We start from the raw sequence: 16,042 nt of genomic DNA on the forward strand, positions 1-16,042 counted from the left end.
TTTTTTTTTTTATCTGAACATTCTTTGATACATTTTAGAGGAATTGGCTGATACCAAAGTTCATATAAAATTAAAGGAGTTCAAGGTCTACTTTAATTTCAGTCTGCCTCCTTAAATCAAAGCAGATGTTGACAAATAGCCATATCTTCTGGGATTGTCAGTAGTTTCAAGATTTGTGGTGACCGGACTCCTACAGAATAGTGAAGGAAATGCTTCCCTGGTGCCACAGCTACTATGTCTTAGATACTAACCAGATCTTAAGAACAAAAGTTAGATTATTTGGAGTTCAGCTGAGTTCCTCAGTTTCTAAGTGAGTTTTGAGGTAAAACTGCTTCTCCCAAGCACAAATGGAGAATGGAAATCCCCCAATTCTGCCCTCTAACTGATGCTTCCTTTAGCATTAATGAGCTTACTCACTTGTCTGATATAAGCTGATGACAGCACAGCCCTGCTTTCCAGTGTCAGGAAAGGAGGCTTTTCTTATCTCCTGTAATTACAATCACCCTTGAGCTGAGCTGTCTTACTTTATTCTCAAGTAGGTGAGGACCAACAGAAAACAAGACTGTGTAAAAACTGTGGCTGTTACACTGCCACAGTTTTTAAACAGTTTTTTAACATAAATACATGTTATCTATGTCATTCATGATGCCTGTTGTTCCCCTAGTAACAGGCCTTCAATAAATCCCCCAGGATGGCCACAGGACAAAGTCCAGATCCCAGACAGGCATAGAGGATGCACCAGGGTCAGGCTCCCTTATTTCTCCATCGTGTGTTAACCACCAACCCTAGCTCTACACTGCATTCCAGAGTTACCAAATTACTGAAAATGCCCTGGTTGTATGTTGCGCTTCCTCTGTGAATCTGCTTGTGCAATTCGCCCACCGAGAAGGCCCTGTCCTTCCTTGTTTTTTAGAAACTGCTCTTTCTCCTTTCAAGTCCTCTCCCTTAAGCATTCGCAGGACTCAAGCAACATTAGGGACCTCTTCCCCAACTACTTGGTGTATTAGAACCGTATCCTGTTACTGTATTTATCCCACTAGATTGCAGCTGTCTTTAGAGTGTGACTTCCCAGCTGGGCCTAGAAGCATTCAGCACCTGACCTAGTCCCAGTTATGAAGAGTGAGTGGATAGATGAACGATGGGATGGAAGTTCATATGGTGTTATTCTTCCGAGGAATTCTGTCTTCCTCTGCCATTGATGCCCTGCTTCTCAGATATGTCCTGTAACTTTGAGGTTAGGCCTGGGGTTCTCTGTAAGGAATTGGGAAGAGTCCTCACCCACTGTGGATGTTCTCACAGCCCAGATCGCCACATCAAACTAGCACAAACCCAGCACTACTAGCAGGTTATCTGCCATGAGTTTCTGTCCGCCCTGTACTCTGCACGAGTTACTCCTAATCTAAGCTCTAAATGCCAGAATCAAATATCTGTGACCATGAAATAGGACTTATGACTCACAGTCCCTGAACTAAGATGAGCATCAACAGCGAGAGGTTAATATGTCTGTGGCCTCCCTGAAGAGTTGCTCCATAAATGTCTATCATCTGTTCACTCATCCAAGAAATGTTTATCAAATAGCCAAGGACTTCTCTAAGTACTAGAAAAGTAGCAGTGAAAACTAAGAAAACATCTGCCCATAAAACTTCTCTCATAATAGGAATAGAGGAAATCAGCAAGACATAAAATGTAGAAGTGTAGGTAACGAGTAGAAAGAAGAAAAATAAAGCAGGGGAGGGGCAGAGGTACCGAGGGAAGATGGCACCCAAGTAAAGGCCTAGGGGATGCGAAGTGAGCCACGCAGATTATGAAGGAAGCGGAATCCTGGTGGAGGGGATTGTAGTGTAGAGGCCAGCGTGGCCAGAGCAGGGTGATAAAGTCAGATAAAGTCAGAAAGGTAATGAGCCAGATCACATACGACCTTGTAAACATGGTAAGGACTTGAACTTTGCACTGAGTGAGAAGGAAAACCACTGGAAGAGTGAGCAGAGGAGTCACATGATCAGATTTGTTTTGGGGGGGGGTTTTAAAGATTTATTTATTTATGCATACAGAACTGAGGTACAAGCCAGAGGTGCAGGGGCGGTGAGAGGCTTTACCAGAGACAGAGTGGGGAGCAGAACAGGCAGATCAATGAAGTACACTGCTGAGGGGAACAGTGGGCGGGAAGGAGAGGTCTGCTGTGCCATGTGGGTCACCTCCGGGGCTGGGGATCAAACTCGCACTGAAGGTGGCTGCAACTAGCTTGCAGTGCTGCATCCTAACCCATTGCACCAACAGGGAGGGCCTGTTTTGTTTTTTTTTTAAAGATGTATTTATCTATGCATCCAAGAACTTGGGTATAGGCCAGAGGTGCAAGGGGTGAGAGGGTTCACCAGAGACAGAGTGGGGAGCAGAACAGGAAGATCTACTGAAATACACTGCTGACTCCTGTCAGCCAGAGAGATAGGAGAGGTCTGCTGCACCATGTGGATCACCTCTCTGGCTGGGGATCAAACTCATGCTGCAATGGCTGTAGATAGCTTCATAGTGCTGTGCTTTAACCTGTTGTGCCACTAGGCACAGAATTACTTGGTTTGGTTTGTTGGCATTAGACAAAAAAAAAAAGGCAGGAGTGAAAGATGGTAGATCAGGGAGATTATTTTTATTCTCTTTCTCCATGTTATAAAGATGGTTAAGTTTTTTGACCTAAACAACAAGAATGAAAATTCCATCTGCAGAAAGAGCAGATTTGGAAGAAAAAATTAGAAGTGCCCTATTACCTTTTCTAATGTCCAAGAGGACATTTTGTGTAGATAGTTGGATATGCAGTTTAGGAGAAATAAACAGGATAAAGCCTTTTAGGCATAATCGGCAAATAGGTAGTATTTAAAACCATGAAACCACCCAAAAAGTGAGTACAGTTAGAAGAGAGGACAGATTGGGAGATTAGGAGGAATCATCAAGAACATTGAGAAGTTGCTGGAAAAGTAAAAAAAAAAAATATGGAGAGATTGATGTCCAGGAAGCCAGATAAAATATTTTAAGAAAGAGGAAGCCATCAGCTATATCAAATACTGTTAGAAAATCAATGCAAAATGAAGACCAGTAATTAACCTTTAGATTTCCCACATTAGAGGTAATTGGTGGCCTAAAAGGCAGTGTCTGGAGTTGTGGTGACAAAAGCTAGAAGAGTGGATTTGAGTGAAAGTCACAGGTGAGAAATAGGAGCTTTTCTCTTTGGAGAAGGGGAGAATGCAGTAGTCACTTGAGTAGGATTCTTATTACCTAGGACACAAGAAAGGCTAAAAAACACCAACCACAGGAGAAGGATGTTGAAGGTCTGTGAGTAGAAGGAAATTCAGAGTGGATTACAGACAGGCCACTACCAGGCTCCAAACTTTTACCTTTACCCTTCCTCTGCCCCAGGAGAGTCCCCCAGAAGTCTTCATAGAAGGCATCTTCCAGCCAAGCTATAAAAGTGGGAAGCTACACACTTTGGAAAACTTGCTGGAATCCATTGACCCAACCTTAGAGAGCTGGGGAAAGTACTTGATTGCTGCCTGCCAACATTTACAGAAGAAGAACTACTACCATATTCTGTATGAGCTGCAGCAGTTCATGAAGGTAAAAGTGCCCCGTGCCCTCTTCTGCCTGTGATTCCTGGCAGCTTGCCGTGTAGAGAGGCTGCAGAAGATGAGGGGTCACAGCTGTCATTGGCTCCTGGCTTTCCTGTGACCAACCCAAGAGCAAAGCCATGTGCTCTCTGATGCTGTTATATTAGGGTTTCCATCCTTGTCCCTAAAAGGTACACTTTAATCTTGTCAGTAATGGCACTCAAGGAGTGAAAAATGATCTGTCATAGTTTCAAGATAAACATGGAGTCCTGGATTCAGATTTCAAACCTTTCATGGAGAAAGGTTTTTTAGAGAAGATGCATGAAGGAGAGGAACCAGGTTTCCCCCAGTCTGTCTCAGGGTTGCCAACCCTAAATCAGAGAATTGAATTGAATCACCTAAAGAAGAGTGAAGCCAAGCTGAATGGCGAGTCAGAATACATTGGAATAATGTACTACCCCAGAGCTTAGACAGATAATCACTTTGCAGTCCCTTGGGCCTAGGGGTGGTGGTACAAAATAGGGGTCTGACTGGTGGCAGGAGTGGATGTTGGCAACCAGGCTTTATAGGTGGGAGTCAGACCAAACTCTATCACACACCCACCTTCCACAGCCCCCTCATCTCGTCTGACCTGAACATTCATTTTCTCTTCTAGGACCAGGTCCGGGCTGCCATGACCTGTATCCGCTTCTTCAGTCACAAAGCAAAAACATATACAGAACTGGGAGAAAAGCTGTCGTGGCTACTTAAGGCCAAGGACCACTTGAAGATCTACCTCCAGGAAACCTCCCGCAGTACAAGAAAGAAGAAAACCACTTTCTTCCGAAAGAAGATGACTGCAGCTGATGTATCGAGGTAGCTCAGGGCTCAGGGAACAAGGAGGGCGGGCACACAGGCTGGGAGGGGTCTCGGCTGCTGAGGGAGCTGCTCCTGCTGATCCCTGAAGTCCTGGCAAAAAACAAATACAAATGGAATCATTCTGATGAAGGTACCCAGCACACACCTGAAAATCCTGTGGAGGAGCCCACAGGAGACGAGAGTCGGGGAGACTGAGATCACACGTTACAGTCAGACTAAACTCCAAACCCCTACGGCCGGCAGAAGCGGGCCTGATGGTCCGCCTGCACCTACGCCTTTATCTCGCTCTACGCTCTTCTGACTCTGACCCCCTGGCGATTCCTCGCCATACCGAGTTATCCCTCCGCCCAGCCTTAGGGCTGGCCGAGTCCTCTCCTTAGAACACAACGTCTAAAGTAAATGACCCACCACTACCGTTTGTTGCCTTTGTAGCTCCATAATTAGATATTTGGTGCGTTCATTATCCATCGCTCCTTTAGCCTATGGGGCCATGCAGGCAGGATTCGGGTCTCTTTTTTTTTTTTTTTTTAAAGATTTATGTATTTATGCATACAGAGCTGGGGTACAAGCCATAATTGCATGGGCAGTGAGAGGCTTCACCAGAGACAGAGCGGGGAGCAGAACAGGCAGCTTGACGAAATACACTGCAGAGGGGAGCAGCGGGCGGGTCAGGAGAGGTCTGCTGCACCATGTGGTCACTTCCAGGGCTGGGGATCGAACACGCACTGAAGCAGCTGCAGCCAGCTTGCAGTCCTATGTCCTAACCCTTGCACCACCAGGGAGGGCCGGTTTAGGTCTCTTTTGACCTCTGTTTTTGTTCACACCCATCGTAGTGCCCGAGTATTCAATCCTTGAATACTCAAGGATTGTGCCTTATCCATCTCCATGGGGCTGGATGACTAATGCCCATAACTTGGCTGTCCTGAGTCTGTCTAGGGCACCAGGCACCCCTTTATCTTGTCACAACTGCTCAGAGTTTTCTGCGTATCTATTCCCTTCATTTCATTTCTGTCGCCTTTTTCACTGCCATCTTATGGTTTCCCAGTCACCCCAGCCCAAGGCTCAGCCCTCCTGAAGCCCCTCTTGAGCCAGACTGGGTCTCTCCTATTCCCACAGGCACATGAACACACTCCAGCTGCAGATGGAAGTCACCAGATTCCTGCATCGGTGTGAAAGCACTGGCTCCTCGCACATCACCAGCTTGCCTCTGCCAACGCTGTTTGGAAATAACCCCATGAAAATGGATGTTGCCTGCAAGGTACAGCTGACATTTCCAGTCTCTGAGGGACTGCTCGTCCCCTCCAGGCTGCTTCTCTCGACGGCAGCTGCCTCCCAGTTGTTGCAGCTGTGCTTGGTGGCTGTCTTCCTGCTGATTGTGAACACCAAGAGCCAGAGACCCATCCTGATCACTTCAGATCCACACTTATGGGCTCAGCAAATCTTTGATGAATAGTAGGGGTGCTCATTCTTGAGTGAGGGGCTCCTCCACTTTGCTTCTTTGAGCCTATTTTCCTCTCCTTTTCAGGTCATGCTAGGAGGGAAATATGTAGAAGATGGTTTTGGAATTGCATTCCGTGTCCTGCAGGTAAAGGGCAGATTATTCCACCTTGTCCTGTCCCAGGAGAGAGTAAGCTTTAGAGAGTTTTATCCCAAGGGGAGCAAATTTACATATCATGGATAAAAGGAAGTAGCTGTCACAAACTGGGTCAAACTCCAGGCTTTAGGTCACATCGCCAAGAGCCAAATAACCAATGTCAGATTCATCAAAAGCTATTAAATACCGAAAACCAAGCCCCACAGCTGACTCCTGCAGAGCCTCTGCCTGACCCCACAGGGGAGTATGGCTAGAGAAGGGCACCCCATGTGGCAGGAGGGGCCACAGCAGCCTCCATGTGTGCAGGAGCCAGCTCCAGAAGTATATTTGGTATTGCTTGTGGTCAGAGACCACAGCTCTGACTCATTTTAAATGTAACATTCCCATTCTGAGGGTTGATTCTTAAGTCTCTGCCTAACTCCAAAAAACTTAATCTTATTGGGTATTGATTTAAGGTTATGTGTATGTTTTCCATTGTGACTATAATCAATATGGCTTATCTACAACAAACATGGTGGGAATTTCTTAAATGTGTCTTCTTTTCATGTGGTCGTGCCTGCTACCCTAAGCCCATCGCCCCACATCTGTTCCAGGATTTCCAGCTAGATGCTGCTGCCACCTACTGCCAAGCTGCCCGGCAGCTGGTAGAGAGAGAGAAATACAGTGAGATACGGCAGCTGCTCAAGTGTGTCAGCGAGTCAGGCATGGCTGCCAAAAGCGATGGGGATACCATCCTCCTCAGCTGCCTGGAAGCATTCAAGAGAATTCCACCCCAGGTCTGCTCACCCGAACCACTCTGCTCTGTTTCATTATCTTTACATCCCCCTCTTGATTTCTGTCCCCTATAATGTGCCTGAAACTCTGCAAGAAACCTTTATCTTTCTGACCCCCTGAAGCATTGCTTCACTCCTAACAAACCTTCCCTGGAAAGAAAATTCATGATGATACCTCTGTATCCAGAAGGGTTCATATTTCCTCTAGGAGTGTGTGCACAGAGACAGAGTTGAGCTTCTCCCTATGACTGTGGAGGAGGCCAGGGTGGGCCAGTGTAGAGCCTGTCAAGCATGTTGCCTTCAGAATTGTCCCTCTGTTGCTTCCTTATGGGATAAACAGAGCTGCATCTGTTTGTGAGGGCCAAGGGCAAGCCTCTTGGGTGTAATTCTTCCTCCTCAAATTCTCAAGCTTAGTGTTATCATTAGATTTCTTCTTACAGCAAGAGTTGAGTTTAAAAAGAAGGGTTCAGGCCCTCCCTGGTGGTGCAGCGGGTTAAAGCACAGCACTGAGAAGCTAAAGCCACTTCCGCATGATTTCCCATGAGTTCGATCCCCGCCTGCCCTGGAGGTGACCATATGGCGTGGCAGACCTCTCCTGACCCGCCCGCTGTTCCCCTCAGCAGTGTACATCGTTGACCTGCCTGTTCTGCTCCCCATTCTTTCTCTGGCAAAGCCTCTCGCCGCCCCTGAGCCTCTGGCCTATACCCCAGTTCTGTATGCACAAATAAATAAATCCTTTAAAAAAAAAAAAAAAAGAAGGGTCCAGTAGTTAGCCCCACTCAGAAGCCAGCACTATGGCCAGACTGTGCCCTGACTCCCATACTGGGGACACTGCCTCTCTTAACTACTATGTTTCTGTTCTGCACAGGAGCTGGAGGGTCTGATCCAGGCAATACACAGTGATGACAACAAGGTAAGCAGAGTTGTCTCCAAGCCCTGGGGTGCTCCATGAACAGCCCTCTGAGCTTGCCTGTCATCACTATCCCTTGCTCCGACAACACTTCCGTATAAGCTGTATGTACCTCAGCTTCTCTGTTCTCCAGAGGCAAAGTGGGACCGAGATAGGGATCAAGAAGGAGGGATACATGGGGACCACGAACACTGAGGCGTGAGCCTGTGCCTTCTCGTTTCTTTATCCCCAAAACAAGCATGTCTTCACTTGTTCTTGAATCTCCATTTTCAATGGCCATCTGTCCGAGACTCCTAGGAAATCCCTTACTTCTATCTTCCGGTTAATTGAGTGAGTGAGGTTCTCTGGGTAGGCAGACATTTATTACACAGGAACAAAATAGCTAGCTACCTTTTACAATAAGAAAAAAAATCCCACTCAGCCCTGTCTTTGGTGTTTCATTCTCCAGAACAGGCCTCTTCCAGTTAGCTCTTTCCTGTGTGGTAGGAAACCCATCGACCTTTACCCCACATCGCCTTTCGAGGAAGGCTGGCCAGAACACAAGTACTCCCAGCTGCTCCTGGTTATGATTAGCCTCTGGCTCGGTCTACCTGCCATCCAGAAAAATGAGGCAGGAGAAGCATGGGAAAACCAAGCCCTGCCATTTACAATGAGATGCCCTGGAAAAAGAAAATTCCAGCTTCTTATACAACCACAGAACTGCTCCCTATGGCGACAATGCCAATCCCTGGACTGAATTTGCAGGGCATTTTTCAGTTGAGGGATTAGGGAGAACATTTTACGAACATTTCTTCATTTATTTCTGCAACATCTTAATGAAGATGAAAGTATGACAGTTGTAAGGACAATTAATTTCCTAAAACCAGAATGGGAACTTGACAGCTAGGAAATATACCCAGAACCCCTGATTCCCAGACTACAGTCTGTTTCCAGCTCATCAGGAAAGAGGCTTTGTACCTGGGAAAGGTGTACACAAAAATCCAGACCATCCGTCTGGCTCTTGCAGGTTTTTCCTCTCAACAGATTACTTATTCTGAGTGATCTCGAACCATATGGCTTTTGCCAAAACCAAGTTCCCTCAGTTCCTACTGCAGTCTTTCTTGCAAAATGCCCTCCGCCTAGTAGAAATTTTTTCCTGCCAACTTGTGATGTAGATTTAATGTGCGTAGGTGCTCAGGGAGCTGAAGGCCTGGATGAATGCCATCCTCCTGGGGCAGCAGGCCAATGTCTGAAACGGGACTTGATCACTTTCATGAGTTCACAATATGCCAGGCAGCTTCTAGCGATAGGAGACCATCTGTAACTGAGCTCAAAAAAGGAAGACATTAGTGGGCCAAGACAGACATGAAGGTGGAACACTGTAACATGAAGAGGGCAGAGTCCTCCCACAATCAGCAGCAGAGGCGACATCATAGCAGAAAGGCAGCTGCCAGCGGGAGCTCTGAGACACCCCAGAGGGCTCGTCATTCACTGGCTTATAAAGGGAGTCCTGTGACATCAGGGCTGGAAAGGATGGGGGGGGGCCTATATGAAGTGGAGAGCATCTAGGTAGAGCAGAGCAAAGAGACCTGCCCACACACGCCCTCCCAAAACTGAGTCACCCCTTGGCCAGACAATAAAAGTCAAGTCAAACTGGAGTTAGTACTTAGCAGACCTTTACTAATTTCCTTTGAAAGGTTTTAAATTCAAAAGGCTGAAAAAAGAAAAATAGAGGAGGAGGATCCTTGTGCCCACTGTAGGGTGAGATATGATGGAGTCTTCATTCATTCATTTCATTCATTCACTTGATACATTTTTTTTTTAAGATTTATTTATTTATGCATTCACGAACAGGGGTACAGGCCAGAGATGTGGGATGTGAGAGGATTCACCAGAGAGAGTGGGGAATAGAACAGGCTGATTGACAGAAATAAACAGCTAAAGAGAGCAGTGGGCGGGTCAGGAGAGGTCTGCTGTGCCATGTGGGTCAGCTCCCTGGCTGGGATCAAACTCGTGCTGCAGTGGCTGCTGATAGCTTCACAGTGCCGTGTACCACCAGGAAGGGCCCTTGATGCATATTTTTTGAACACCTACCGCATGCCTGGCCTTTGCTAGCCACCAGGGATACAGGGATTGAAAAGGTAAACACTATTCCTGACCTCGTGTGGTTTGAAATTCAGTCAAGGAGACACTTACCAATCAAATAATCACCCAAGTAATATAAAGTCACAACTTGGGCAGTGAAGTCACAAGAAGAACCCAGGATAGAAGGAGGAGGACTCAAAGGGACTAACAGAGGCAAAACTTTGCCTCCTGCCTCTTGTCACCTTTTTTTGAAATCCTGAGTTCATTTGTAATAATTTTTTATACTGTAAGGTAACACGGCTAGTGTCCAATATTTAAGGAATTAACTGTTGTATAATAAAAGACAGGAACCCAGTCACTTATTTGGTAGGTAGGTCGCAGTGTCGGCCTGCCTGAGCAAACTGTGTTTGCTGGTGATATTTCCTTGCCTCTGTCTCTCTACTCAATTCCCAGGTTCAGGCCTACCTGACATGTTGCAAACTGCGTTCTGCTTACTTGGTTGCGGTGAAGCAAGAGCACTCACAGGCCACGGCCCTCGTCCAGCAGGTGCAGCAGGCAGCCAAGAGCAGCGGGGATGCAGTAGTGCAAGACATCTGCACCCAGTGGCTTCTGACAAGCCGCAGTCGAGGGGCCCACAGCTCAGGCTCCAAGAAGTGACCCTGGGCCACGGGGATGAGCGCTGTGGAAGAGGAGTGATAGAGATGCTCTCCTCGCTTTCCTCCTAGGCGGTGGGACTTCCCCGGCTCTGCTCCAGGTCAGAAAGAGCTGGATTGGCCCCTACTTGCCATCTTGGGCAAGAACAGGAGCTTTCACGCAAGTGCCATGTTGCTGTAAAATCGTGGATTCTGTGTGTTTGTCTAGAGATGGCCAGTTCTTTCTACCTCAGAGTGAGTGAGTGAGTGTATGTTTACACTCCTATGCACTCGTGTTTACGCCCAAACATTTCTGAACAAACAAAACTCTCCCTCACTAACAAGAGGCACTTTACTTTAGACTTCTGCCCTTCTAAGCCTTCCCTGACTTTTGGTTTCCAACCTGGGTTACCCTGTTTGTACACGGATCCCTCCACACAGAGACACTATTAGCTCTCACAACTAGAAGGACTTTGCAGAAAATTATAAAGCAGCTCCCAAAGGAGTCTTCCTCGATCCAGAATTCAGGGTTGGCTTTGAGCAAGTGCTACCTATGGAATAAAACTGTTCTGGTGTCTCCTCACAAGCACAAGGAGTTACTGTGTGTCTGTGACAGGTGGTCTGAACGGAAGTCCTCAGGTGCTGATATCTGAAAGCTGGGGGTGCATATACAAGAGCTGGGGGCTGGAGCCCCACACATGGGCAGGAGGAGCCCAGTGACAGTCATCCAGCAGGGAGAAAAAGGTGAACCTCTCTAAACAGGAACACGGGGGAGTTGCTGACAAGCATAGAGGTGACTTTTGTGAATAACCCTGCTGCTCTTTTTTAAGAGGCTGGGGAGAGGAATGGTTGCCAGGATCCAAGGATTAATAGCTCAACTTCATCCTATTTCAGTTGGATAGAAAAACACTTCCACTTCTCGCCTGCTTCTCTTCAGGAATGAGGAATGAATGTGCAGAACTCCCAGGTCACTGAAAGCAGTGAACTTGTGCTGTCACAAGGAGTCAAGGGTTGAGCCTACAGACAAGGACCAGAACAGGAGGACAGTGAGTAGGAGATAGGAGAGGTGTTCCTTTGTAAGCACAGGTATGTCTTCCCATGCAAGACACAACTGTGTTTTTGAAGGGTCTGTTATTCTTGGTAACTTGGATTTGTAAACGAGAGGCCTGAGGAAAGCTCTGCAGCTCCCCACCTCTCACGAGCTCAAGCTCAGCCTGCTGCTGAGACAGGAACCGGAAGCCCAATTCAGTATCTCTGGTGCTTAGAAATCTCGTGGATGTCCCTGTGAGCCTGGTTTTTAATAATAAACAACTAGTACAGGCATCTGTTAGATTCAAAGTTTGATCCTGTTAGAGAATGCAAAGAAAGTATTCCCCCTTTGGGGGGAAGTTTGACAAATAGCTCTTCTTCTTTGAGTCAGATTGCATCCGTCTCCCAGAAGTGTCATCCATGGCATCTGCTTGCCCTTCTGAGTCTGCCCCTTTTGCACTGAACCTAAGCACTTTACATGACTGGGTTGCAGGCATGCAGCCCTTAATTTTGGTGTTAAAACCAGATTTTCCTGACTTTTCGCTAACATTGAACGATATATATATATGTATGTATATATAGGCAACCACTAACTCGTCTTACATAAGACAAGGCTAAAGGCCTTTGAGCATCACATGTATGTAGTCTCTAGCAAAAAAGATTAAGCAATGTACATGTCAAAGGGTTGAATGTTTTACTGCAAACAGTTCACAATAAAATATCTGTCATGTGAGTTTCTTGGCTCTATGGTTTCTTTGTACTATCTTGCTATTAACCTCCCCATTATTTTTTCTGCATGGAGAGAAAAGGTGAGTAGGAAAGGTGGCCTTAACTCTTGCATTTTAAATAACTCCCATCATGGCTACTATTTCTTTGATTAGGATTTATCTCAAGTTTCCTATGTGCTAAAAACTACAAGTGTACTGTCTAACCCTAGAAAACTTTTTCTTTTTGCTTCATTTGGAGTGGTGAGAGAGATAGGTAATACTGAAGTGTGACCTTTCTACCACTTGGGACATGCTGGCGCATTCCAGACCCAACCTTGAAGGTATAAATGGAGTAATCCCTTCAAGTCCCATCCCCTCAGCCTAGTCTCCTCCCAGAGGCCACCCGTGTTACCAATGTGTACAGTTCCAGAATTATTTTAAGCATAAACAAGCAGTAATGACATTCTATAGTAAAGCTACACTGTAATTATTTAACCTCTTTTTTTTTAAAGATTTATTTATTTATTCATATAGAGTTGGGGTACAGGCCAGAGATACGGAAGGTAAGAGGATTCACCAGAGACAGAGAGGAGTAGAACAGGCAGATCAAGGAAGTACACTGCTGTGGGGAGCAGCAGGTGGGTCAGGAGGGGTCTGCCACGCCATGTGAATCTCCTCCGGGACAGGCGGGGATAGAATTCATGAGGAAGTGGCTTTAGATTCTCAGTGCTGTGCTTTAACCCGCTTGGCCACCAGGGAGGACCCCTATTTAACCTCTCATGATGGGCATTTTAGATTATATAATCCTTTGTCACTACAAATTATGCTATGGTGAATCATCTAATCCAAAATAGCCTGATTCAGAGAGATAGGTGCTTTTGGTAAATACTGCCAATTGCCTACTTTCTCACACCCTGTTCCCAATAGTTATCAAACTTTGTAGAAGTTTGTCGGATTGATGAAAGAAAATACTACTCTGAAAGTTTTTTAAATTTCTCATATATGTGATATTCAAATATTTTCTCTCATTCAGTAGGGTGTCTTTTCATTTGAAAGTTTATTTAACTATGCAAAAGTTGTCTTTTTGTTGTTTGATGTAGTTCAATTTCTTTATTTTTGCTTTTGTTTCACTTACCAATGGAGTTGCATCCCCCAAAGACATCCAAAAACCAGTGTCATGGAGTATTTTGCCAATGTTGTCATCTATATATTTTGTGGTTTATGATTTTAATTCTTACAGCCAGTCTTTATCACATTTTGAGTTATTTTTTTTTGTGTAAGATAGTTTCATTATTTTGCTGGTGGCTGTCCAGTTTTCTAACACCATTAGTCGAAGAGACTTCTCCATTGTATATGCTTAGCTTCTTTGTGGTAGATTAACTGTCAATATAAGTAGGGTTCATTTTTATTTCTGTGTTTTCAATTCTATTCCATTGGTCTGTGTGTGCATTTTTATTCTAATACCACACTGTTCTGGTTACTATAGCTTTAAAGTATTATTTGAAGTCTGGGTATATGGTACCTCCAAGCCAAGACAAACCCTAGAAATCTGATAGAATTGAGGCTACCAGAGTGGGAAGTTGTGGAGCAAAGGGGACAGAGGGCCCAGTGAACAATGTTAGAGGGCTATGGGTGCTTTGGTGGTGATAACATCTAAAAAGGTGTGAACCTACATCTCAACCATACACAGTGTTGTAAATCAATGTCACCACAATTAAAAAATATATCCCCACCCCCAAAAATTGGCACCATAGAAAATTAAGTAAATTTCTAAAAGATGTTTGTCATTTTGTCATTAAAAGTTGTCCATCTTTTTAATATGGACCAAATTAGAATCTTTGAAATTAAGTGTAGAATCTTTGGGGAAAATAGCACTCAAACGTAGTTTTGTTTTGCTACCCACTTCTTGGAGCATGTTTGCAGGATTACACTTGAGACAGTAGCTGTGATGCCATTATCTTATTTCCCCAGAAATATGTCCTCATCCAGTTTCTCATTAAGTCAGGCAAAGTTCAAAGCCACAAACAAAAAGAAATGATTGAAGTAGACCTGAAAACCATCTGATGTGAACAATGCATAATAACATGTCGCAACAAAGAACATTAAAACACCAACTCTAACTCTAGGGTAGAGGGCCACTGACCTTGTTTAGAAACCTGAGACATTTCCAAGTTAGTAGATGTCTTGGCCTAGAGCAGAAGCAAAGTAGATCAAAGACTATTAGATTCTTCATTCCTAAGCAACTGAATGTCAGTAGTGACTATAACCTTGAGAGAAATGACCTTTGCTTGTTCATCCTTCCTGACTTCCATGTTGATAATGTTGCCTGTCCCAATCCTTGAAATTTCTAATTTCTCTAAAACTAATTCACCCAGGATTACTAACTAGCCATTAAGGGGAATGCTTTCCTGCTCCCTGTTTGTTTATGATATTATTTCTGCTTAGAACCCTTCTTCATCTTCACTACCTGAATTAGAAACTTAGCGGGTTCTCTGTGTTGACTATTTCTGCCCTCCTCAACAAGCATTCAATGAGCTATAGCAAGTATAAGCTATCAGAAAAACCTTCCCATGTAAGCATTGCTGGTAAGTTACCTACAGAGGACTCAAAAGACCATAAATTCCCATGACTCCAATTACTTGTGGGCATTTTTCTCATTCTAAATCCCTATCCATTTTTGTGTACCTAGTTTTATACCTAATTTTATATTCTCAAAGATGTAATTATGTAGACTTCACTGAGCCCATCCTTGATTGTAGCAGGACAAGTGACCAGGTTTCTCTGAAAACCCAGTGGACATTGATGACCAGTGATTTCCCCTTGTAGCACTGTTGGCACATAGAAATCAGAATTGAACTGCTTCACACCTGGCATTTGCTAGAGAGGATGATCATGGGGCAAGGGAACTGGCAAGGGAGAAAGCTGGAAGTGAAGGAAGCTGTGTTGGGAGTGGGATGATATAAGTTAATATATCTGAGGATCAGTAAGTTCATATGAGGACAAGCCCAGGTGTGTCATGGAGAAACTAGAGAGGAATAGAGGAAAAGGTCAATGATGAGATCTGGGAACTGAATCTGTGGGCAGGTGTGGCACACTTTCAAATACTAGTGCTTTGGGCAATTCATCTGTATCCAGAGTTACCACACTACCCTCTTGAATTTTCTGTAATATTGTTATTTGAATTGACATAATTTCTGTTGAGTCATATTCTCTCAGAGACTTGAACTAAATCCTTTCATGTCCAGTAAACACTCAATTATCCCTTCATGCCACACTGATAGTAAACCCTCAATGGTAGACATTGGTTCTGGCACCTGAAAGGTGGTAGATGTTGGTCCTAGCCCTCTTTTTCTGGGAATTACCAGGTTTGGATCCCTAGTTAAAACTACATCAGCAGTAATACCCTTAGACCCAGGCAAGGAAGATTGCTGCCCTTAGTCATGAACTTTGAAAACTCCTACCTTTCACAAAAATGTATAAGAAAATAATATTTAAGAAATTTGTTCTCTGTGTTATAAAGGCTCTGGTGTTTAAGCTCTAAAACAACACAAGTGATATTCTAAAGTCTGCCATCATTACTAATATAGTTTTAAGTCACAGGGAAATTCTTGACTGTATCCAAGCTCTTTGAAGTTTTGTAAATTGTTCTACTGCTTCTGAGTACAAGGAAGATTTGAACAGAGTAAACAACTGTGGAGAAGGAGTGACAAATTAACTTGCAAATTCTCAGTCTGAGGGTAGCAGATACTTGCATTAAAATGAGTATCTGTTTTTATTAGTGCTGAGTGTTGGTTTTCTTGTCTTATCATATTTCAGTGTGTGTCTGCAACATTTACATATGGAAACTAAATAATAAATAACTCGTAATACCTTTAAACTAGT

General features: G+C 44.6%; 1 protein-coding gene across 1 annotated transcript in view; it reads left to right on the forward strand.

Moving 5' to 3' along the window:
* Positions 1–10,639, forward strand: part of ZFYVE26 (zinc finger, FYVE domain containing 26) — a 60,232-nt gene extending 49,593 nt beyond the window's left edge. Inside the window, exons 35-41 of the mRNA XM_004681757.2 lie at positions 3,406–3,603; positions 4,249–4,448; positions 5,568–5,709; positions 5,977–6,036; positions 6,639–6,821; positions 7,687–7,731; positions 10,246–10,639. Of these exons, the coding sequence (XP_004681814.1) occupies positions 3,406–3,603; positions 4,249–4,448; positions 5,568–5,709; positions 5,977–6,036; positions 6,639–6,821; positions 7,687–7,731; positions 10,246–10,449 (1,032 nt within the window). The 3' untranslated portion in view covers positions 10,450–10,639. The remainder of the gene's footprint in view (positions 1–3,405; positions 3,604–4,248; positions 4,449–5,567; positions 5,710–5,976; positions 6,037–6,638; positions 6,822–7,686; positions 7,732–10,245) is intronic.
* Positions 10,640–16,042: the final 5,403 nt, after the last annotated feature.

The sequence above is a fragment of the Condylura cristata genome, unplaced genomic scaffold, assembly GCF_000260355.1.
Source record: "Condylura cristata isolate star-nosed mole 26May11 unplaced genomic scaffold, ConCri1.0 scaffold00013, whole genome shotgun sequence".
NCBI classification, from domain to species: domain Eukaryota; kingdom Metazoa; phylum Chordata; class Mammalia; order Eulipotyphla; family Talpidae; genus Condylura; species Condylura cristata.